General features: G+C 48.9%; 1 protein-coding gene across 4 annotated transcripts in view; it reads right to left on the bottom strand.

Annotated features, from left to right (window-relative positions):
* LOC142560073 (phospholipid-transporting ATPase ABCA3-like) overlaps window positions 1-23,534 on the bottom strand; it is a 46,932-nt gene that overhangs the window by 21,805 nt on the left and 1,593 nt on the right. For 3 of the 4 annotated variants that reach the window (XM_075671867.1, XM_075671866.1, XM_075671869.1), the window contains exons 3-14: window positions 22,952-23,164; window positions 21,034-21,216; window positions 20,314-20,451; window positions 19,250-19,508; window positions 18,713-18,901; window positions 18,037-18,221; window positions 15,075-15,200; window positions 9,243-9,360; window positions 8,523-8,677; window positions 7,478-7,633; window positions 5,744-5,974; window positions 4,989-5,233 (exon numbers count right to left, since the gene is read on the bottom strand). In XM_075671867.1, coding sequence (XP_075527982.1) covers window positions 4,989-5,233; window positions 5,744-5,974; window positions 7,478-7,633; window positions 8,523-8,677; window positions 9,243-9,360; window positions 15,075-15,200; window positions 18,037-18,221; window positions 18,713-18,901; window positions 19,250-19,508; window positions 20,314-20,451; window positions 21,034-21,216; window positions 22,952-23,164 — 2,198 coding nt within the window. The remainder of the gene's footprint in view (window positions 1-4,988; window positions 5,234-5,743; window positions 5,975-7,477; window positions 7,634-8,522; window positions 8,678-9,242; window positions 9,361-15,074; window positions 15,201-18,036; window positions 18,222-18,712; window positions 18,902-19,249; window positions 19,509-20,313; window positions 20,452-21,033; window positions 21,217-22,951; window positions 23,165-23,534) is intronic. The other variant, XM_075671868.1, reaches the window with a different exon arrangement.

Here is a 23,534-nt window from a genome sequence, read left to right as displayed (position 1 = left end):
GATGCTCCTAATTGCGCATGGTCCTCTGTGTCACCTTGCCCCAAACGTTATTCTAGCGGAAAATTGCACCGAGCCTTCGCCAAGGAAACGCAAGAGCAAGGACCTCGTTCCTTTGATGCTGCTTAGCTTTAACTAAAAGCTAAATCTAAAGCGCGTTATCACCATTATGTAAGTCGACGGAGCGGCCATAGCCGTGGATTGAGCCTAAGACATCGGTCCTCCATTTGGTGTTCTCGATTTTATTGCGATAGCAAATATATGGACACTCCAAGTGCATTTTTGCCGTCGATGTCGGCGTCGCCGTGAGGTTCCGTATCAAGTCCAAGGCAATAACACCGTCGCCGCGCGTCGTATGCTGTATGTGCGAGTGAGAAAGCACGCGAGGGAAGCCGACGATCGCGGCTCAATCTGGCGCGCACTGAAGAGAAAGCGGAGAGCAAACGCGCCGTCTTCCGTCGCGCGAAAGGCCGTGGGGGATGGGAGGGACGGGGACGGCGCTGTACGCCAGGAGCAACTGCGCATTCCGCAAAAGGGCGCAAACGGAACAGACGATCGCGGCTCAATCTAGGGCGCCATTTATCGAGGAAAGCGCGGGAGGTACGGGGAAAAAGGTGGCTTCGACTCCGCCAAGTGCGTACTTTGCACGGCCTCGCGCGGTAGCGTGAGCATATATTGAACGTAGATCTACCGACGGCTCATACCTTTGCGCGCGCTGTGTTCTCGCCGCTCTTGCGTTGAAGCGATGGACGGCGCGAACGTCACCTCGCTCGCTGCTGCTGCCGCGCACCATCGCTTTGACAGCGAGTGGCAGCGTTCATCGAGTGTGTTCATGTTTGCTTGTGCACGCTGACACCATGCTTGTAAACTCAGTAAGCGAATGTTTCCAAGTTTATACGGCCGATAAAACTACTACCCTTACTTCGTATAGCTGCGTACTAATTTGCTATCGCAATCGATGCTTCGCCTTTCGGGCGAAACTGCGGCTATTTTGTTGCATTTCTTTTCTGCAGGATGTTCCAGTGTGCTGCTGCTGTGTGGTCTTATTGGTTTTACCAAGCTTTTTTCATTCACATGGTCGTGAAGGCGAGGCTGAAATGTGGTTCAGCGTGATTGAAACGCGACTACATCTCGCGGGGCAGAGCACTACTTGATGAAAATTATGCATGAAATACGTCACCAATCGAAACATTTGAAAGAGTACAGACAATGTCATTACGATAGGAAAATGTGAAGTCACAGGCTGTTTGCTTCCGTCCACGAATAATAAGTACGAAACTGCGCAGCCTTTCTGAAATTTGCTCGTGGTGATGCATACTGAGATATACCGAAACTGCATTAGCGTATTTAATACTGTTACGTCGTCAAAACTGTTTTGCGAAGCCATAGAAAGTAATCGCAATATATATTACTAATGCACTTATAATATTAGATCAGTATCTTTAACTGCCTTTTCACTCAAGAATACGTTTTAGCTAAGTCTTAGTACCAGAGAAAAGCTCGTGCTGTGTGCGTGCTTTTTTCTTTATATCAACGAGGCGTAGATTGTATCTTGACGACGAAACGACAGATGTGTGTTGGTACCAAGAACACATGCATGTGGTACTTGGTTTAGTATATGTATGAACCCGTCGCTCTGAATTGATGCAAAACTCCACAAGGCTCACCCGTGTAATCTGTGCCGTTATGGAATGAGGTCTATAAATACAGATTGGTGTACTCATAATGAATTGTGACGCGGCGAATGTTCCGACTTACGCTTCATTAGTACTGTTTGCTCTTAGTATGCGATGTGATGCGAGCTGGCGCAGTAGACGATCTGGCAAACCAAGCCTCGAACGGCAAACATTAACCTTTTTTTTCACCGAGAAGTTGGCCCCGCAAAATGCGGATGGCGTTGCTATGCCTGCACAAGCCGCCATTGCAGAGCATATGGGCTTCGATCGGAGCTTTGCTACCATGCGTACCTTGGTTTGTGCTGTATGAGCGGGACAGTGTGCTCGCTTCAGGAGGATATCTGATCAAAAAAGAAGCCGCGGATAATGTCTCGCCGCGCGGCAAAGTCGTTGACTGTAACTTTGTAATGCGCGTACTCAACCGCTGTCACATAATTTACCATCAGCGAGGGCCTTCTTTTTAAGCATGCAGAGCCGATACGGCGGTTATAATCTAAACTTGCTGTCATGTGATCCATCCCACGGCAATGTAGGAGATATCTTGCGTGTCAGAAGTTATGTCTTCACTGTAACTTCAGTTTTGTGGTCCTGTCGCGATTTTTATTTTTTGCTCGCTTTAAGTGCGGCGAATGCGCGCGCGGGTCCCTTTTGCAAGTCGGAATGGTAGAAGCGGACTGATACCGCGATATGCGCATAGGGAAATCCATTTTTAAAGAGTCGCAGTTTCGCCCCAAAAGAGAAGCATCGACTGCGATAGCAAATTAGTACGCGGCTACACAAAGTAAAGACAGTACTCTTATCGGCCGTGTAAACTTGGAAACATTCGCTTACCACATTAAGAAGCAGGATGTCAGCGCACAGAAGCAAACATGAACACATCACACTCGATGATAGCGGACACTCGCTGTCAAAGCGCTGGTGCACATGTGATCAAGCGCGGCAGCAGAAGCGAGCGAAGGGACCTTCGCCCGCTCTATCTCGCTCAACGCAAGTGCTGCGACAACAAAGCGCGCACAGAGGTGTGAGCCATATCTGCTGGTTCCTTTCAAGATCATGTGAGACCGCACGCGGCCGTGCGAAGTACGCACTTGGCGGATTCGAAGCCAGCCCCCCTTTCCTTCCGCCATGCCTCCCCGCTTCCCTCCATATATGGCGCGCGAGACTGAGCCGCAATCGTCTGCCCACTTGCGCCCGGTCGCTAAATTTGCAGCCTAGTGGGAGCACAATGTCGCCCCCCCCCCAATCGCCCCACGGCCTTTCGCGCGACGGAAGACGGCACGTTTGCTCTCCACTTTCTTCCTTTGCGCGCGCCAGAGTGATCTGCGATCGTCAGCTTCCCTAGCGTGCTTTCAATCGTACATACAGCATATGACGCGCGGCGACGGTGTTGTCGCCCGTGGACATAACATCACGGCAACGGCGACGACAAAAATGCGCCTGGAGTGTCCATATATTTGCTTTCACAATAAAATAATGAAACGATTTTCGTCATTTTTATCCAGAATTCACCACTGATGTGCATAAAGCCGGCTTTGCTGTTTACTATTTCAGTTTTTAATGAGGCTATAGGGTGCGTAGATGTACTACGTTTGGCGTTACGCAAAAAGTACTTATTGCTGCGCTAAGCGAGCTTTGTACCTGCGCCCACAACAACAACACGATCCTCGTCGAGAGGTCAAGAGTGGTTATCGCTGCGCGAAATCAGATTGGTTACTGCGCCGAGATCCTCGCCAAGAGGTCACGTGGCCGTTACTACAGTAACGAGTGATCTGAATTAAAATACCGCGTTATTGTGCTAGAATAAACTTCAACGCTATATACGTAATGCTGCATGATTTCAAAGCTATACGAAAGGCATGAAAGAGTTAACGGTAACATTCCACCTGCACCTATTACACCTGCGTTATGTGCATTTGCATGTCGGTTTAGGATTTCTCCTGCTGCTCGTTTGACGGGTCTGGCATCCGCCAATTGTCGTTCACATTTCTCGTTGTCATTTTGTCTCTTTTAGCAAGCACTGCGTCCGATTTTTTTACGCTCTTGTAAATATATAGATGCCACCTGAACGATTATGTAGGTTTGTGCAAAGTTCTAACTTCACACAACGCCCACACTGCCTTTAAGACAACAGAGAGCGCATTAACGCTGCGCCAGTAATCAGTCTATCAATGAATGAATCAATCAAACTTTATTAACGTCTCAAGAAGGATACAGATGAGGATATTGAAGTCGATGAATCTGATGAGACCCCTGGTAAAAGTTGCACTAAACTTTAAAATAATGAGTGTGGATACAGGCATATTTGAAACAATACGTCGGTTTATCATTTCCTTAAAGGTAAAATACGTAAAACAGAACACGACAGCGTACTTGAAGTCGCGCTGGACGCTTGCGACCGGTCGAGAACTGTCCGCCGGTCACCGACACCGCTGTTAGTTTGTGGCATGCGCAAGTTCGCTCGCGAACCTCTGCAGCGATGACGACTGCCGTTAGGATTAAACGTAAAAGCGACGATAGTACCGCGGACGCGATTGTGCTTGCAACAAAAAGGAGAAAGAGCGAAAAATAGTGAGGTTGAATCGATCGCACACGAGAATGACACGCTTCAATAAACCGGCACTGCCAGCAACCTCTAACTTAGCGATGTCGATGAAGCCATCCAACAAGTTAAAGCGGCAAAGCGTCAGATGCGGGGCCCCACAATCTACTCGGTTGACGTTCAGTCCAAACTGAGAGATGAACATCGTTCGGCTTGCAAGCAAAATCGCCTGTAGCTGCGTCTGTAACACTGGGCCATACACGAAGTTCGCTCTGAGAAAATCACCGATGAAAACTTCGACGCGAGAAAGACAACGAGAAAAGACGAAGACGCAAAGGAAAACGAGGACCCTGAAAAATGACATTAGCAATGTGCCCATGGCTCGAGAAGCTGCCACGGAAACCGAAGTGGATGAAGATTATGTTGATGAAGTCCATTCACTAGCCAAGTTGACTTTTGTCTGTTCCAGTGCAGACACCAATGTTCTTGCCCCAGAACATGACTTTGCATACGATGTTTCTTATGGGTACGACAGAGACAACAACACGGAAGACAACCGGATGAACGATTAAACGGATGATGACAAAGACTTCCAAAAGCAGTTCGACATGTACGCCGAGTACTTTGAAGACATGAACACAAACTTCGTGAGCCATCGGCTGAGCGGCCTGAGCTTGGACTTCAGTGATGATGGTGACCCGGCCCCCGGAAGACTAAGCAGCTTCAAGATTTGCGTAATGGTCAAGTTAAAAAGGGCTTCTGAGGAACCAACGCACCCCTGCAGTATGTCCTCGAGCGTGGTGACCATGAGGTCCATCTTGGCGATGCCCAGTTTGGACTTGACCGCCTCCAGCTCGTAGAAGAGGTCACGCATGAGAGTCGAGATCATCTCAGAACTGCCGGTGAGTCTGAACTGTACGCTAGTCGACTTGTCCATCACTTTCTCGGCGGACGGGGAGTGCTTGCGGATGAGGGACTGCACGCCGGCGTCTTGGTAGCCTGTGCCCTTGCTGAGCCGGAGCTGCGTGATTTTTAAAGCAAAGCGTTTTGGCCGAGAGAGAGAGAGAGAGAGAGAGAGAGAGAGAGAGAGAGAGAGAGAGAGAGAGAGAGAGATTGCACGGGAGACAAAAAGTGTACAGGTTCTGTCCCGCATTTGGGTATGATGCGCGCGAGTATGTCAAAATTACTATTTCCTCCTCTTAGCAGTAGTTATGTACACAAGTGAACTGGGGCCCGTGTTATACATCATATCACACACGTCATAGCACACTTTACACTCCAGCGTTATGCTCTATCAATGCTTTATGGCAGCGTGTCGACACGTACCAAGTAAAAAGAGAAGCAGAAAGAAACATTAATTTGACTATAACCCTGATATCTGTTCGACCATGCTGCGATTCACACGAGCAACTAGGCTTTCCGTGAGACAGTTCGAACGCACTATTTTCTTGTCCGGAGGTGCAGTTCTTTGTCTCCTTCGGGTAGAACTAGCTGAGAAGAAGTGGCGGCTATGCCTCGCCGTGAAACGCACCATATATCCCATGCCGAACTGAGTCTTGATGTACTCGGGCGAGCCGACGCATTGCAGCTCTCCGTGCTGGAAGACGACGAGGCGGTCGGCCAGGGCCTCTGCCTCCGCAAAGTCGCTGGTGGTGAGGAACACGCCCTTGTACCGCCGCACCTTGAACAGCATTTCCCACGTCTCTCGCCTGGTACGAGGGTCCATGGCGCACGTCGCCTCGTCCAGCAAGATCATCTGCACCTGGTCGCGGGCATAGGATAGGTCCTTCTTAAACAGCTCGGGCCTTTCACTCTCATAACCGACCGACGTGCACGACTAGCCAGCTTGTGCGGCCGTCTTTTGTTCGTCGGACTAAAGCGGGAACGCGAACGGGTAGGCCTGAATCACGGTACTACGCCCGCAGAAGATATGGTAATCGGACCCGAGCCCCTTGGGAAGTAAGAACACTTTGCGATTAGCTGTGGCGATCCAAAATTCTTGCTGTAAGTTAGCAGTTACGTTTGGCTGGCGCCTCTTCTGTGAAGGCTTGTATTGTAAAAACAGCTTTGTGAAATGCGCTTTGAATGTGAAACAGCCTTTAATCGCGGCATTGCTGCTATCTCGGCTCGACACAAACAAGTCATTGCGGTCAAGCCGAGCTGAATTGTCCCCACTTACCTCTTGAGGCATTTGTGTAGGTTTAACGGAATCCAATTTGTTTCCTTATAGAAGGGCCCCAGACATATTTCGGCTATGTTGAAACTAACTAACTTGAGCCGATTGTTGCAGGAAACATAGTCGTGCTCACGCATGCGCAATTTCTTGGGGCGCTAAGCGTTTACGTGCGCTCTTCGGAAGGCAAGTGGGTGTCGGGAGCCCTTTGTCGGCGTCTTTTCCCCTTTTACGTGGTTGAAGTGGCGAGTATATGTTGCTCAGCGCGCCAGCGCGTCCGGAGTTATTTCCTACAAATGACGTCTGATTGGATGCGGACGTCGCGTAATGACGTCAGCGGATGGCGAACCGAAGGGTTGCGTCCGCCACCGGCCTGGCAAGAAAATGGAAACCACGCAACCATGTTGACAGACCCCCCTGAGAAGTGCTGGCGTCTAGCTTGAGGTGCTCACTTTTGGTCCTGCGAGTGCTTGTAAAATCAGTAGCCACGCCATTCACTGGGAATATTGTGCTAGCAGAAAGAGAAAGGAATAAATTGTTTTCGCGGTTGGTGACGCGATTGCTGACGTCGCGCGCACCGTCAGAAATGGCAATGCTTAAAGTGGTAAGGAGAAGGGCTGTAAATTCTCTTTAGAGTATTTTGCTAAATGAAGAGGATCAGTTAATTAGAAGAACGGGAATACTGCCTTGCGCGTACACTTGGAAACAAAATTGCACACGGCATGTGCGTCTTGTCGATCATTTAATTAAAACATTATTAAAACAAAACATGGAAAGACGGTTTTTGTTTTATTAGCGGTAGGCTGACAGCGTCCTCGCTCTGTCGCCATTCTGAATGACGTCATATTTGCCCACGGTGATTGTTCCGGCGTCGGTTGCGATGGAACCTGTTTATTGAATACCGTTGGGCAGATAATTATGGTTCAAAACGTACAATTGCGCTAGATCTGCCTTTCCTTTTTCCTCGGCTGGACAGAACCGGCAGAAACGACCACCGTGCGTTTCACCCTAAGGGTTTAAGTATGAGCTGGCGCTGGGCGGGTAAGTCTGTGTTGCGCGGCGCAGCGTTGCCTGAATCACCGCTTCTCTCACATTGGGATATGGCATCAAGGCGATCGCCGTGCACAGGAGGCGCTGGGCGCTGACGGGGAGTTCGGTGATGCGCCGTAGCCGGTAGTAGGCCAGTCCGATGTCGCGCATCAGTCGGCTTACGTCATTGCGGATGGTGTCCCTGGGAATGCCCTTCACCTGCGCGCAAAGGCAGAGGTCCGCGGGATGTCAGCGAAAACACCGATTGGAAACTTCACTCTTTCGGAAGTATGTGCTTGCTCCTCACCGTCTAACTCTACCGTTTCGAGATCTCTCACATACTCCCCTATAGATTGCATTTACGCTGCTGCAGGTAATAATCAGGTCGAGCTTAATTGTATTAGTGGAATAAACGTATTCCATCGGAGGGGAAATGCATTACTGTTTTTGCTTCCCACAAGAAAACGAACCCCGCCTATACCTTTGGGAGGAGGCTCTAGTTCGAAGCCAACTCCAAATTGCCTTTTCAAATAAATGTGAAAAGCAGAAATTGTCTCGTTAGGCTAACCTAATAAAATTTGTTGCATTAAAGGAGGAAGTATGAATTCAACGTTGGAAGCAGGATTTCAATTTAGGACATACGTTGCGTTGTACAAAATTTTTTCCGTTATATAGCTTTAAAAAATTATGAATCTGCAGCAAAAACCTGTACCGCCCTTCTATAAAGCACATTTCTGAGTGGACGAATGCTGTTACCAGTTTGCGGCAGCATAAGTCCGTTGTTCTGTAATTAGTGGTGTACTCCAGGACGGTGTATACAACATCTGCGCGGCAATTTTGTCGCTTTAGATATCTCAACAGCCGCAGTTTACAGAATTCGGATCAGCTTCGGTTGTTTTAAGGTTTGTCATTTTTACAAAAATGGTTGTAAAAAAAAATTGTTGCCTAAATAAAAAGTATGCACTCCGCCCTACAATCCATTTGCCACAAACCTCATCAAATTCAGTGCCACGGACGCCGAGCAAATTCTTTTCCTCATCATGTACGTTGATAGGACCTATTAGGTTAGGTTAGCTGAGAAAGGTTAGAAGGGAGAGGAATCGCTTGCCGATCCGAAAAAGGTGAGGTGCTCCTCCACGGTGAGCTCATTGAAGAGAATGTTGTCCGCCGGACAGTAGGCGAGCAGGGTCCTCGCTCCGTCGCCGTTCTGAATGACGTCATACGGGCCCACGGTGATTGTTCCGGCGTTCGGTGCGATGGAACCTGTTTATTAAAAGCCGTCGGGCAGATAATTATGGCGCTGCATTTCCGCCTGCTTCTAAGCCAGATAGTTTTACAGGTCTTTGCCGCGTCTCATTCCTACCAACGTGATCCCCTCACCCACTATACAATCGCAAGGATGGTATACAGACGTCTCATGACACACTGCTCAGACATAATGTGGTTACAATAATTAACAGGCATCGTGGCGGGGCACTGAATAAGGGAGAGGGGGGAATTACACTAATATAAAAGTAATAAAACAAACGAAAATGTACTTGAGTGCGCGGTAGGCATCGCAAGGACACAGTATCAATGCACGGGAAGAAGTACGTGAGCATTAATGCATTATAGGGTTTTAAAGAATGCGGCAGCGCGACTGCATGTCACGTATAACAAGAGCGAGCCTCAAGGCGCATCACTGTACATGTTTAGGAAAACACGTGCAGGTGCAGTTTTTCACGAACGGCCATATGGTCTGAATCGGATACTATTTCAGGTTTTCTTTTTAATTTTTTTACACAGGGCAAATAACAAAATAGGCGCGCATCGAGGGTGTTCCGCGTACCTGTAATCAACCTCATGATCGTCGTCTTTCCGCAGCCACGTGGCGCTAGAAGCACGGTGATTTGCTTGCTGAATACGTTGACGCTGACGTCGTTCATGACAACCTGGTTCTCAAACCTCTGTGGGAAGAAAAAAAACAAAAGTTTCGCACGCATTCAGTCGTCGCAGCAAGTTGATATCAATGTTGATTAGGAGGAGGAGGAATGAACGTTTATTGTAAGAAACAGCGAGAAAGTGTCCTTTCTTCGCGCTAGGTGGGCGGCTCTCTTAGTCCAGAAAGCCGTTGGCTAATGCTGCAGCCCGGGCCTGGTCCACCAGACTTCGCTGATCTTCCAGGCTCTGTGCCTTTAACATTGCCTCCCACGTTTCTTCGATCGCTTGTAGCGGTTCTGAGGCATCATCTTCACTGTTTTTCTCGCGGTGCGGGCACACCAACACCATGTGTGGGAGCGTGTCTGGTACGTCACAATACCGGCATAGGTATGAGAATTTGGTGGGGTGCATTCGGTGCATGATAATTCCATGTACATACGTATTTGTTTGTAGTCTGCGGGGTGAGAACAACGGGGACATATAGAATACATGCACGCTAGAAAATTTCCGAGCGACTGCACAAGTGGCACGATATCGCAAAGCCTTCTCTGCGTATCGAAACGTTTTCACTATTTTCAATTTTTTTTAGTGCCTCACCCAACTGGGGTTTCTCCCATCAGTCCAGCCGATCGCATCTCTCAACGAATCGACCATGTTGAACCTCTACGCCCTCCCCGTACCCCGCGTTGACATGCGCCTTCAATCGTTCATCAGCCATGTACTGGAACAGCCCTCCGTCAAACGCTGTTGTTCATGTCACCGCTGCTCAGTTCAAAGCAACTATCGTGTAACTCTTTGTCAACACCAACTAACGTGTTTTTTCACCCACCCATCATGTAAAACGTGCAGGGTCCTTGTGCTATTTTCAATAAAAAATAAAAATATATATATATGTTGCTGGGTCCTGGCAATTAGGGCTCTCGGTGGCGCGCATGGTGCTGTGAATGCGGAGAGAGTTGCAATTGTCTGTCGCTTCTACATTCTGTGCAGGACTTCGACGCGGCCAATTTTTACGGCGCCCCATGGTGTACGTCCCGGCGAAAGGTCCTGTTTCGGGCCCAGTGGCATGGAAACTTCAACAGGGAAATGTACGTATGCCCTGTCGTTCGCATGTTCTTTTTCGTTTTGTTTTTTAAACCAAAAGCATTACTATAGCTACTTCTGGAACTACAGGCTGTTGTCGTGTTGTACGAAGTGCAGTCTATAGGCTTTACGGACACCCGCGAGCTTCGTTCGTGACATGTGGAATCTAGTGAAGTTTCTTGCTTGAGCTACTGGAGCTGCATGTGGCAGTGCAGCCTTAACGGGAATACTGTGCAGCTTATACACAGGATGTCCCAGTTAACTTGAGCGGGAGTTTAAAAATATGCAAATGCCACGTAGCTGGACATAACAGAAGTAATAGTTGCCGTCGCGTGGATATACTCAAATCATTTTTTCATTCCTGCCTAATTGAATAATTAGTCAACTAAGTAATCAACTTCTGAAATATTATAATTAGATAAAAAGTGTCAATGAAAGAATTGTCGAGCGACATGAAAAACTCCCGCTACAGCCTTCTGTCGTTCGATACAAACCACGATTGCCGCACGACTGGACGCTGGAGGCGCTTTGCGCGCGTTCGCGGGCTTCTTTCACGCTCGAAGAATCACTTTTATGTAACGCTATTGAGGAACGGAAAGCTCTATTGGGACTTTTTCATGACGCCCTCCAATTTTCTCATTGACACGTTTAATCTACCTTTAATGTTTGACAAGCTGGTTGATTAAGACTAATTATTTAATTAGGCGGAACAAAAAAATAACATCAGTATGAAATGAAAAAAAAATGACAGTACCTTTGTTCTGCCCAACTTCATGGCATATGAATATTTTATAAGTGACTAAAGTAGGCTCGGACACCCTGCATATATGCACACCTGAATCTGCCTTTCTGGCTTCAAATGGCTTTGTGACTTCTAAAACTGACCCATATACAACAATGTATCGTCTTATAAAAGCGACAATTTGCAACCATTATACGTGTTGAGAAATATTTAGGGCTGCTTCAACGTTTGAGCCAACGAAGGCAAATAAATCGTAGCAAACAAAGCTACAGCAACGTCTGAAACCACGCGCACGAAAACCAGACAAATTCATGTAATAACCAAAAAAATTGACGTGGCATAGCAGAGTGAAAGCAACGCAAGAGTACGCTCTGGCAATTTTTGTCGCGGAAACTCTACGGAAAGGATTAAGCGCTGCCAAGGTTCTGGACTGGCGTCGTCATCTATGGACGAGGGCCGAAATTGTCCCACTGCCTCCCTCGTCGCGCGAAATTTAAAGTTGTACTAAATGACTGATGTAAAAAGAAAAAAAGATGCTACGCATTATCATTGTGGATTACCAAACAATCTAGCTTTTATGAGACCCACATTCGGAAGTTTGCGATTTACAATTCAAGCGCCGGCAATTACGTTATGAAATGGTTGTGGATTTAAAGTTCAACTGCTCTCTAGGAAAGCGCGCTGCATTTTACCCATTCCGTGTCCTCCTAGATTGCGCCGCCGTCGCGATCTCGGAGGCCACGCATCATCAAAGCGCAATGAACGGAGCGCGAGATACCTTCGTAGTGACTGACCGTTGCATTAACGAAAATTGGCGATACTGAGTTTTTTAGTTATTCGCAGACGCCGTTTTCTTGAAAAACCCCATAATTTAATTTTAAGGTCGTGCTTCACAATGTCCTCGCACATAAATGTTGCACATTCGCATTCGCTTCGCACGCGTCCAAGTCCGTCTCACATATAGGAAGTCCCACAGTTGCATTTCGTTGATTCGTTGTTCTCTATACAAAAGCAGGCAGGCGTTCAGAGTGATCCTTTATGAAAGGAAACACGCGAGCGCGTGGCCTGTGCTTTGCGGAGGCTGCTTAGAGCGCCAGCAACAGGCAGCAAGGGGAAGGATGAATGGATGTTATGGATGGATGGATGGATGAATGGATGTTATGAGCGTCCCCTTTGGAACGGGGTGGTGGGTTGCGCCACCAAGCTCTTGCTATTATACTGCCTAATGTCCTACCTAAGTTAAACAATAAGAAAACAAAACACTATGAACTACCACACCCAAATTTTCTGATCCGCTAGTGGGAACTGTGCTTTTGTACGTCTCCGTCTTTTGTCGTTTCCCTACTTCCACCAATCCTCCAATCGCCTCTTACTAACGCCTATTGCGGACATGTTTACCACTGCTCCCGCTGAACCCAAGGGCTTCAAGGAGGCCAGTGGTGCCTAAATCGACCGCTGGGTAGACGTCTTCACATTGTAATAAAACATGCTCCCCAGCTTTACCGGGAAGCACGTCCGCTTGTAGCGCCAGCTATTGGCGGGCAGAATAAACAGACACGGTTGACGGGCAGGCGACTGTGGACGACCTCACACGCCAGGTGGATGCGAAACAGGCGGGACCTGCAACGCAGTGTCTGCTGCTAGCAAACCGCACTCGCTGCGCTAGCACACTGGGAACGTGCAAGTACTAAAATATGCCCGCTAGTTAATAGGCACTCCCAGCTTAATTTAATGCGTAAGCATTCTTTGGAGAGTTCCTAAGCAATATATGACCGCCACGCGAAAAATGTAATGCCTTGTAGCTGCATAATAATGCGTAATGTGCGAAGTTACGACGTTTAATCAAAAGTGTCTTTGTAGTTGATTGGTAGCTTTATAATCGATGAGGAACAATTGAAGAAGACTGATTAGAGAGAATAACCATAGAGGTACATAGGGGCCACAGAAAATGCATGGGGTAACCTATAGTAGGGGTGAGCCAACTTAAAATTTGGGTGTAGGCCAGCATAAATTTGGGAGTGGGCAATCTAAATTTCGGGGTGCGCCAACTTAAAATTTGGGCGTGGGCCAACTTGACATTTAAAGAATAGGAAGGTGGGTCAACTTGAAATTCGAAAGTGGGCTAACTTAAATTTGGGGGTGGGCCAATTTAAATTTCTGGGTGGGCCAACTTAATATTGGGGGGTGATAGTCAACTTGAAATTTTGAGAAATTTCGGGGTGGGCCAACTTTAAGTTTGAGGGTGAGCCCAATTAAATTTGGTAGTGGGCCTACTTGAAATTTGGGGATGGGCCAACCTAAATTTGGGGGTAGGCTTATGCACACCTTGACAACTCTGGTATAGTTTCTGCGTACTTTTTTTTTTTTTTGCAGTACGGAGTCCTGGCTACCCACTCCCCACATAGCGTGAATAAACCACCTGATTGGGAGCGGTTTAGGAGCGAAGTGCACTCTGGTGAAACTTAGCTTAGGTAAATAAACATAATTATTTTGGTATTATTCAGGCTTAGTTATTTCTATAATGACGACATTTGCTCAATTACTTAATTAACCTGAGTTAAAGTTATGACGAAGTTATGACGCGTGCTAATTCTAGCACGCGCTTGCCTATCGGCCATGCCTGGTTTTTCTGGCCGGCAATAGATGGCGCCACAATCAGACGCGCTTCTCCCTGCTGGCACTTGCTGGCGCTCTAAGCAGCCTCGGCAGAGCACGGGCCACGCGGTCACGTGTTCCTTTTCATAAAGGACTACTCTGTACATGCAGCTCCGGCAGAGTACGGGGTCCTAACGTAAGAACAGCTAAGGGCAATTCGTTAGTAACGGATGTACCCGCGTTAACGACTTTTGTCGTCTCCCCAGAATTAATTAATTAATTAATTAATTAATTAATTATCATACCCTCAGGGGCCCAATGGGCAATACAGAGGGGTTGGGTACATGGTTTACAAACAAACAAAAAAAAACATTCAAGCTATAAGGACAAGGATAAGATAAACAGACAGTAAGAGCAGCAAAAAAAAAAAAAAAAGAAACCAGCAAAATTCGTATCATTTTAAAAGATAATTTGTCACAGCGGTCTTGAATGATGATGCATCGGCTAAGGTAGCGATAGTAGAGGGAAGGCCGTTCCACTCAGAACAGGTTTTCGGCATAAAAGTATGCAGGGAACATGTCAGTGCGACAAAAAGTAGCAGCTACCTTATTCCTGTGATCGATACGGGAGGATAAGTACGCTGGCTGCGAAATGACTTGCTGATTCAATGAACAGTGATGGAAAAATTTGTGGAATAAACAAAGACGCGAGATGTTGCGCCGCGTTTGAAGGTTAGGAAGGTTAAGTGACGATTTCATCTGCGAGACACTAGCGGTACGTGAATAGTTGGACATAATAAAACGTGCTGATCGCTTCTGAAGGGATTCTATGGATTGAACGAGAGTGCGGTGTGCCGGATCCCAAACTGCACACGCGTATTCGAGTTTCCAACGAACGAAAGTTTGATAAAGCATTAATTTTAGGCGCTGTGTAGCTTGGAAAAAATTGCGTCTGAAATAACCGAGAGTGCGATTTGCATTACCTATGATGTAGTCAATGTGAGTATGCCATGACAAGTCATCAGATAATGTAGACTCCGAGATACTTGTATGCAGACACGCGCCCCAGTCCGATGCCATTAATTCTGTATTCTGAAGACATTGAGGCATTAGTGCTTCGCGAAAATGTCATGTACTTGCATTTACTGATGTTAAGGGTCATCATGTTAAGGGATGTTAAGGGACCTATCACCGATATCTTGTCGTATCTGGTTTAAGACTTCGTTTGCTCTTTTTTTTTCTTCTAATGTTCTTACCGTTTTGTGGAATTCGCGGTGAGCCATCGACTGCCCCAAAAGCCTCGGAGTTGAGCTTCGCTTACCTTCGACACACCGCTGATGCGCAACGTGGGTTCAACGTTCGCCGGTTCTTGCTCGTAGAACTTGCAGCGCGATGTCGAACCCGGCGGAGGGACTTCCGTGATCACTGGCGGCTTCCAGTACGCCGCCTACGCAGTAGTAGCATAGCGCACCTCGAGGCTTACAATCCGCTGACCGAGAGTGCATATTATAGGGAAGAAAACCAACGATGCCCATTGTTTAATAAGTTTGCCACTGTTCCGATAAACATGTACACTCGATAGTTACCACCATCTCTTCCTTAGCTGGTCGTAGCACTTCTTAGAGTGTTTTAACTTTGCTCGATACGTTAGCGCAATGGACCGTTAAGCCATGGGTCGTGCCTTCGGTGCACGCGTTGCCTTTCCGTGGAGCCCTGGAAGACCGTGAGATCAACGTTTTCAGCATACCGTTATCGCGTACCGTGCCAGAGCGTTGGATCAGCCTATAAAGCACTCCGCATCGTCGGGGCATCGCCAACGGGGATGCTGTAGTGCCATCTGATAGGCAGAACTTACTTGCTTGGTGTCGCCTCCCCAGGCTTAGCAATGTCAAAAGAAACGGCTGATCTCAATACTAACGACAGATAATGGCTAATACCCTGTTCTCTGCGGTAGGAATGGCTAAGCGATGGCGGGTTCTAACGCGATAGCGTTAAAGTCCCCGTGTCGCAGGAAATCCGGTATCGGCGTTCCGCGTCGACCGTCTTTTCGCCAACAATTATTCCGGACCACGCATACCCAAAGTTGCTCATACCTTCTCTTTCACTCTTTACGGCGCTATTCCTCGCAATTTTTGAGAACGTATGATGCTAAGTTCAGCACCACCGCGCCCCACGAATTCTGCAACACCGGTCGGAACTTTGCCTCTGAAGATACGTCGGACAGACTTTCTCGCGCCTGCGGTGCTGGTGCTGGGTCAGTCATCGTCACCGGCGTCTTTTCAGCCACATGCGTTCAACCGCGGTTGCTAAGGCGCTCTGCTCTGCCTTCTAGATGTTCAATATATGCGGTCCAGGCTCTACTACAGTCGCTACTCCTCCCACAGAAATATAAGTGATGTTATTTACGAGGTGCATTGCCGTAAGGCGCGAGAAAGCTATGATCCGCCACGACTGACTTAGCACGAGCACCGCAGCTGCGAGTCACTCTTTCCGACACAGCAGTGGCCACATCGGACGTCAGTGCCCGCTGATTCATCTACTTTATCGCGCCGGCAGCCAGCGTCCGAGTGTAAAGAAACTCGACCCCACTCGGCAATGCCGGCACGTCTAGGGACAAAAGCCGACAACACGCGCTAAGAAGTCTCCTCCGTAGTGCCTAGGCAGAGTCGTATATTCAAGGAGCAAACGCCCCCAGATTTTCTCTCTCACGCCCGCTCTTACTCGCGCCTGCGCACAAACGGCTGGCGATCCCTCAAATGAACGTCTCGTGCGTTTTCCGGTAAACATTGCCGTTACATAAGCTGCAGTGGCTGGGAGGAGTGCAAAGCAGTGAGGGATTTTTTTAAGGCTGTCGCGTTCCACTCTTAAAAGCAAAGCTGAAGTGTCCTCCTAATTTTTTTTTTTCAATTTATTTCTCACTGTCACGACGGAAAGCAAGTAGCCAAGACAAATTCTGATCCAAGCAAGCGGTCTTGGCGCTGTCATGTTGCACTATCACGGTAACCGGCCGCAGTAGCCGTCTTTATGCGCATGCACATACAGGCGGCTACCGCGGCAGGTTACCATACGCAGTTGAGCTAAAGTATTACGGTGACTTACCACGTATCAGGCAAAGGTATAGGGGGGGGGGGGGGGGGTATCCTGTAAGATTCCACCTAGTGAACTGTCCATTTCGGCCACTGCTGATTGGATGTTTGTGATGGATGTTTGGATTGGATTGGAGATTAAGAAGTTTGCAGGGACGGCATGGCCACAATTAGTGCATGACCGGGGTTGTTGGAGAAATATGGGAGAGGCCTTTGCCCTGCAGTGGGCGTAACCAGGCTGCTGCTGCTGCTGCTGCTGCTGCTGCTGCTGCTGCTGATGATGATGATGATGATGATGATGATTGGATGCAGCTGTACGAGAGAGGAGGAAACGAGCGGCCCTAGCCAATCAGCAGCGGCCGAAATGGACAGTCCGCTGGGTGGACTCTTACATAATATCTACCTCCCATACTATATGGAGCGAACTTTCATGGACGAACTTCGCGCCTCTGAAAAAAGTAGTCGCGGCATGACACAGAACGTTCGCTGACGAACAAGAGGCGCGCACGCCGCCGCGCCACTGGCAGAGTGACATGTGGCTATTTTGAGACGCAACTGCATGATTTACCGTTGCTTGTCGAGAAATGTTCTAGCTGCATACTTTAAGATGGCAGCGTCGCATTTAGACTCGTTCTAGAATTAAAGCAAGATGTCTGATATCACTTCGCGTGAAGCTCCAGCCGTCGTATAGCATGCCACACGTCGCCGCATTTTTCTTTATTAGATAGTGATAGCTCAGCGAGCCAGCGGGCCAGCGTAGACGCCAGTGCGCTTGCGCGGTACAACATGTACAGTGGAGTCTACGCTGGGCCCGATGGCTCGCTGAGTTGTAACTCTCTATTATTTAAACTACAGTAAATACACTTTCACCGATCTAAAAGGGGAGCGCATATGTTTGGGAAAGACTACTAGCCGCCATGAGCCGTGCCTACTTAGGTGGTAATCATGAATTTATTTTCGTGTCGACGTGTAAGTTGTCTGCGACAACAAGCGGACGAGCAGGAAACCAAAGCATGTCCTGCAAGTGCAATTCCGCGCCCATATTGGCTAAGTCCGTCGCCGCGCGTTGGACGCTTGCGGCGACAGCGTTCGCCCAACCAAAGCAACGTCGATAGCTCGCCTCGTGTATACTCTAGGCCCGAAACAAGCAATCTATTTTCCGTCCCCTCGCAGCGGTGCGCATTAGGTTCACCCTACTCTGAATGGAAAGTAGAACGGCCGGGCTGTCTTTGTCCGGTTGCAGTTGGTGACGTTGTCGATGTACCAGATGAGGATCACCAGGACGACACTGGACAAGACGCTCACGATCATCAGATGCAGGAGGGTGACGTTGTCAGGCGTGCTGGCCGAGCTTGCAAAGTTTGAGAAGCCGGCGCCACCCTCTACGATAAAATGACGAAACACTGCAGTGAGTACCAAAAGCCGAGATCGACAGCCAGAGAAGTTTAGGAAAATGAGAGTGGGCTGACTTCTACTGCCAGTGTAGTGATATCCATATGGCAACGATCAAGTGTTATTTTTGTTCGTCACTGTTTAAGTGGTGCTGTTCCAGCATGCATGTAATGTTACCGTGTCCTCAAATCTCCGGCACCTTACCAGAAATTCGTAGCATACTGCTGAGCAGTATGTTTAAGAGGGTTATTGGCGGTATGTTGGATTTACTAGAATACGTAAATTTTGTAACCGAATTCTAAGAATTGAAAAATGTGAGCATAGGAATGTCGAATCCAATGCGCATTGTTATCGCGCTTTTTAGGGCATAGAACCAGTGAGATCAGCTGCGTCACGCCGTGTCGAATCCTATCGATCCTGTGCTTCACCTGCGGGCGACACTGCCAATTCGCTTTGTCATAAATGTGCTCGCGCGACTCACCGAACCGCTCGAGGCGCTCGATGACCATCCAGCACCAGTGCAGGAACATGCCTGGCAGGGCGGAGGTCATCAGCTTGCTTATCCTGGAGACGAGATAGTAGCCGAAACCGTAGGGGTTCTGCAGGTGCAGGTACGGTAGCAGCAGGCTCAGGAACCAGTACATGGTCGCCACGAGGCCGGCAAGGCGAGCTGCGAGGAGAAAGAGTCAGTGAACAGGTGGGACGCAGTTCGTTTCCGGCGAACTTGGCGTGCTTAATAGCATAACCTTACTGCTGTTAGTGCTCGCATCATGCGCATTGAACCGTATGCAGCGCACCACATTTGCTATATGCCCGTCACTTACAGCAACCATATGCGACAACGAATTTCCCGCGTCATTTGCTTTAGCAATCGAGCCAGCGGGGCTCCATCGTTCCGCCCGCCTTACCGGGTATTCGTGTGTGTGCACGAGGTTAATCCTGGGTGTGCTAGCCAGCGCCGCTTGTGGCCAGGCCGGCCCACTCTCTAGTGCCTTTATACGCGTCCATAAATACTCACTGCTGGCGAAGAAGAGCGAGAGCAGCATGGCGTGCACGGCGAGCGCGCTGCCGAAGCACAGCAGCACGACGTAGACGAGGCCCGGGTTGGTGGCGGCGATGTACACGTTGCCGTAGTCGTCGGCCAGCATCACGTAGAGGAAGGCCAGCGCGAAAGCGCCCAGAACGGCCGCCATGATGAGCATGCCGAGGTAGTGAGACAGCCAGTAGGTGGCGTCCCTCACGCCGTACAGGCGCAGCTGCTGCCGCATGCCGCTCGCCTGCGCAGAGTGACGACCCGCGCCCCGCCGAAGACTCCCTTAGCTTGCACATAATAGTTTTCTGTTTCCTACGTTTTACATTCGTATGTTCGTTTACTTTCCTTCCTTTTATAGCCCAATACCGATTACTGCTGCTACATTTGATTAATCATTTCTATCACGCTTTATGATTTACTGCAAATGAATGTGTTTCATAATTCTATTTAAAAAAATCATCTTCTGGGTTTTTACGTGCCATAACCACGATTTTATAGTGAGGCACGCCGTAGTAGGGGTACACTCCGGATTCATTTTGACCACCTGTGGTTCTTTTAGCGTACACCAAATGCACGGTACACGAGTGTTTTTGCGTTTCACCAACATCGAAGTGCGATCGCCTTGGCTGGGATTCGAACCCGCGTCCTGGGACTTAGTAGCGCAACGCCTTAGCCAGCATATGCCACCATGGCGGGTGTGATATTATTCTAAGTTTATTCAGAATCGCAACAAATGAAGACAGTATGATGTATTATAGTTTTTCTAGGCAGTACACATAATTACAGGGTATTATAAAATACAAGTTGAACGCACTATCATTTATGTTACGTTTTTTCTTGTGTAGAAAAATTACTGACCAGTTCAAGCCCGCCCTAATCTAGTTTATAGACTGCCTGTGTCTATACTCGAGAACAGGCGGCGCGCTATCGCGACAGTGCTAGCCCGCAAAGTTTGTAATTCCCGAATAGTTCCTTTCTACCAGCGAAAATTTGTCTCTCAGGATACATGGGTGGTGAACTTCTTATGTACACGTGAAGAGGGACCGCACCCTCTCGTCGACGATGTGGACGACGAGCAGTATGAAAGGCAGCCAGAAGGCTACCGCGAAGCGGATCACCGCCCTGCAGTAGTTTGTGGAGAAATCCTCCGGGTACAGGCTCGGGTACGGAAATCGGCGCAGCACAACCTGCATGGCAAGGCAAAAAGCAGGGAATCGCAGAGAAGACTTTTGCAACTGCCGCAGATTCGCTACAGTGACTACCCGTGAATCTTAAAGTCTAATATTTCTTAGGAAACATCCAATAGGTCGTGCGACTGACAGTACCAACAATATGTCCAACAAAGGCTGCCTACAAGACATCGTGGTGTGCTATTCTGGAGACTGTCCAGTCCCGCCGTCTGTTTATTTTGAACCAATCGGAGAGGTCGTAGCAGCGCTTTGAGCCAATCGGAGGCGAGAAGATGGAGAACTTTGTAATATGGCGGAATTTGACAGTGTCGACAAGGGCAACCCCGGGCTAGGCAGGCTAGAACTGACCGTAACACTGTTTTGCCGTCAGTGAGGAGGTCGACGGCGCTCGTGCTTCGGGGCGACAAGCGACGGCTACCTCCTATACCTCCTATACAACCTCCTATATGAACACAACAGGTCGGCCCTTGGTGATGGCCAAAACTGGTCGCTCGTTCGCGGTCCCTCCACGCTGCAGTATGAATATCGCGCGCGTGGGGCAGTTTACGCCCACGCGCGCGCTGCACGCACTGCACGCACCTCGTAGTCTAGGTACTTTTTCTCCTCCTTGCTAACGGCTTCCAGGTAGGCCGTCTCGACCGCGTACTGCACCGGCAGCAAGTACGTCATCTCGCTGAACGTTCGCAGGTTGAGCGTAGACGGGAGCACCAGGAAGCGCCGGTACCGCACGTTCACGTCGAACTCGACGCCGTGCACGCGAACCTGCGCACGGCGTTCAACGTTCTTATGTACGCCGATGGACAAGGACATAGAGAGAAAGATTTTCAAGTTATGTGGGCGTGGCAAAAATACTCTCACTCCGGAGCCTCGTTTGCTCCAACACTTACAATCTCGGCAAGGTACCTTTGGTCCCCGGGATTGGTGGCTTCTGTCAGCCACCTGGCACGGGGATTAGGGGAAGGGTCAATGGGAGAGGGTAGAGGAGGTGGGGGTGGTCCGCAAGACCAAGGGGATACGGATACGGGAGGTGTTCGCCACAGTGCATGCCAGCACCGTGGGGATCCTATAGGGCAATCCTAGGGATAACCGAGTTCAGAACTCGGTTATCTCTTCAATACATGACGTCACCTGTCGTCATGCAACAGCACGTAACTTCATTGCATACAACCGCGTGAGGTCACAGATATGACGGTACACAGTTTGGTCAGACGAACTTTGCAATCTTCACAGTCTGTTTTCTTTGATACGTCGAAAATTCACACACAGCAGATAACCAGTTAACCGCGCCGTCGCTGTACGTTTTCATCATCATCATCATCAGCCTAGTTACGCCCACTGCAGGGCAAAGGCCTCTCCCATACTTCTCCAACTACCCCGGTCATGTACTAATTGTGGCCATGTTGTCCCTGCAAACGTCTTAATGTCATCCGCCCACCTAACTTTCTGCCGCCCCCTGCTACGCATCCCTTCCCTTGGAATCCAGTCCGTAACCCTTAGTGACCATCGGTTATCTTCCCTCCTCATTACATGTCCGGCCCATGCCCATTTCTTTTTCTTGATTTCAACTAAGATGTCGTTTACCCGCGTTTGTTGCCTCACCCAATCTGCTCTTTTCTTATCCCTTAATGTCACACCCATCATTCTTCTTTCCATAGCTCGTTGCGTCGTCCTCAATTTCAGCAGAACCCTTTTCGTAAGTCTCCAGGTTTCTGCCCCATATGTGAGTACTGGTAACACACAGCTGTTATACACTTTCCTTTTGAGGGATAGTGGCATCCTGCTGTTCATGATTTGAGAATGCCTGCCAAACGCACCCCAGCCCATTCTTATTCTTCTGGTTATTTCAGTCTCATGATCCGGATCCGTGGTCACTACCTGCCCTAAGTAGATGTAGTCCCTTACCCCTTCCAGTGCTTCGCTACCTATCGTAAACTGCTGTTCTCTTCCGAGCCTGTTAAACATTACTTTAGTTTTCTGCAGATTAATTTTCAGACCCACCCTTCTGCTTTACCGCTAGATAAAAAAGTCAGCAGGCTTGAACTATCTTTCCTGCTCTGAACTCGGTTACGGCGACAGCATCAAGCTTTCATAGTGTACTCTAGACATAGTGGACTCTCATCTTCTCAAGGAGGATGTCTTGTATCGCGATGCGCACACTGTCGTTGCTGCTGCCATGGCCTCCGATATGCGTGCGGAGGCCACCGCTTATAGTGCATGGCACAGAAAACACCTCAAAAATTGACGAACGCAAATGTCGCACGCCAACTGAGGGGTTATCGCCTCGTGCTCCCAGCTGCAGATTGCCGCGTGGCCTCGAGTAGTCTCCAGTGTCCATTTGGGGCAAAGTTATGTTATTCGTGACCGACTGTATTACAGCTACATATGTGCCTGACGGCAGCCTAAGGAAACGAGCGAAAATCGGGAAAGAAGGACACAACGAACTCGGTTTTTAAATTAAGCGGCTGTCGCAGTAAAAGGAGCATTTCGTATACCGTACCTCGTAGTCCATTTTCCTGAAGTGAAGTGCGTCGTCGTCATGACCGCCACCCCCATTGGTCGCATCGTTGTCGCCAGCGCCCCATTGGTCAGCCGTATCTGCCACGAGATGTGACGGCGTGCTGAAGACGACGGCGATCAAACTTCCGGGCGGAGTCCTTTGGGCTTTTCGGAAGTATGACGTAAGCTCGTCCTTGCTATCCAGTCGGGTCACCTGCACGTGTATCAGGAATACTGTCGTTAGTGGTGACGTGCGACATTGAAGAGCACAGTTAACCTCGCGCAAGGTGTTCAGCATACTTAACTATCGTTAGAAACAGCCTATTGTTATATATTTATGTACTGGTATCCTAGCGATACGTGCCTGCTGTCCAGGCTAGACACGTGCCCCCTAGTTGGCATCGGAGCTCAAGTAGCATTGATTTCGCGTTTTTCTTAGAACGGTTCGTAACAATCGTTATGCCAGCCAGAACAGGTCCGCCGCCGGCCAGGCCTGCGCGGACACTCTCAGCAGCGGAACGCGAAAGTTGAGTTATTGGAGGGGAATCGTGTAAATTCGTAGCAACTATGGATGCTAACGGGTC

The sequence above is a fragment of the Dermacentor variabilis genome, chromosome 10, assembly GCF_050947875.1.
Source record: "Dermacentor variabilis isolate Ectoservices chromosome 10, ASM5094787v1, whole genome shotgun sequence".
In the NCBI taxonomy this organism is placed as follows: domain Eukaryota; kingdom Metazoa; phylum Arthropoda; class Arachnida; order Ixodida; family Ixodidae; genus Dermacentor; species Dermacentor variabilis.
Note: the sequence above shows the minus strand (reverse complement) of the source record. Positions and strands in the feature narration are given on the sequence as shown.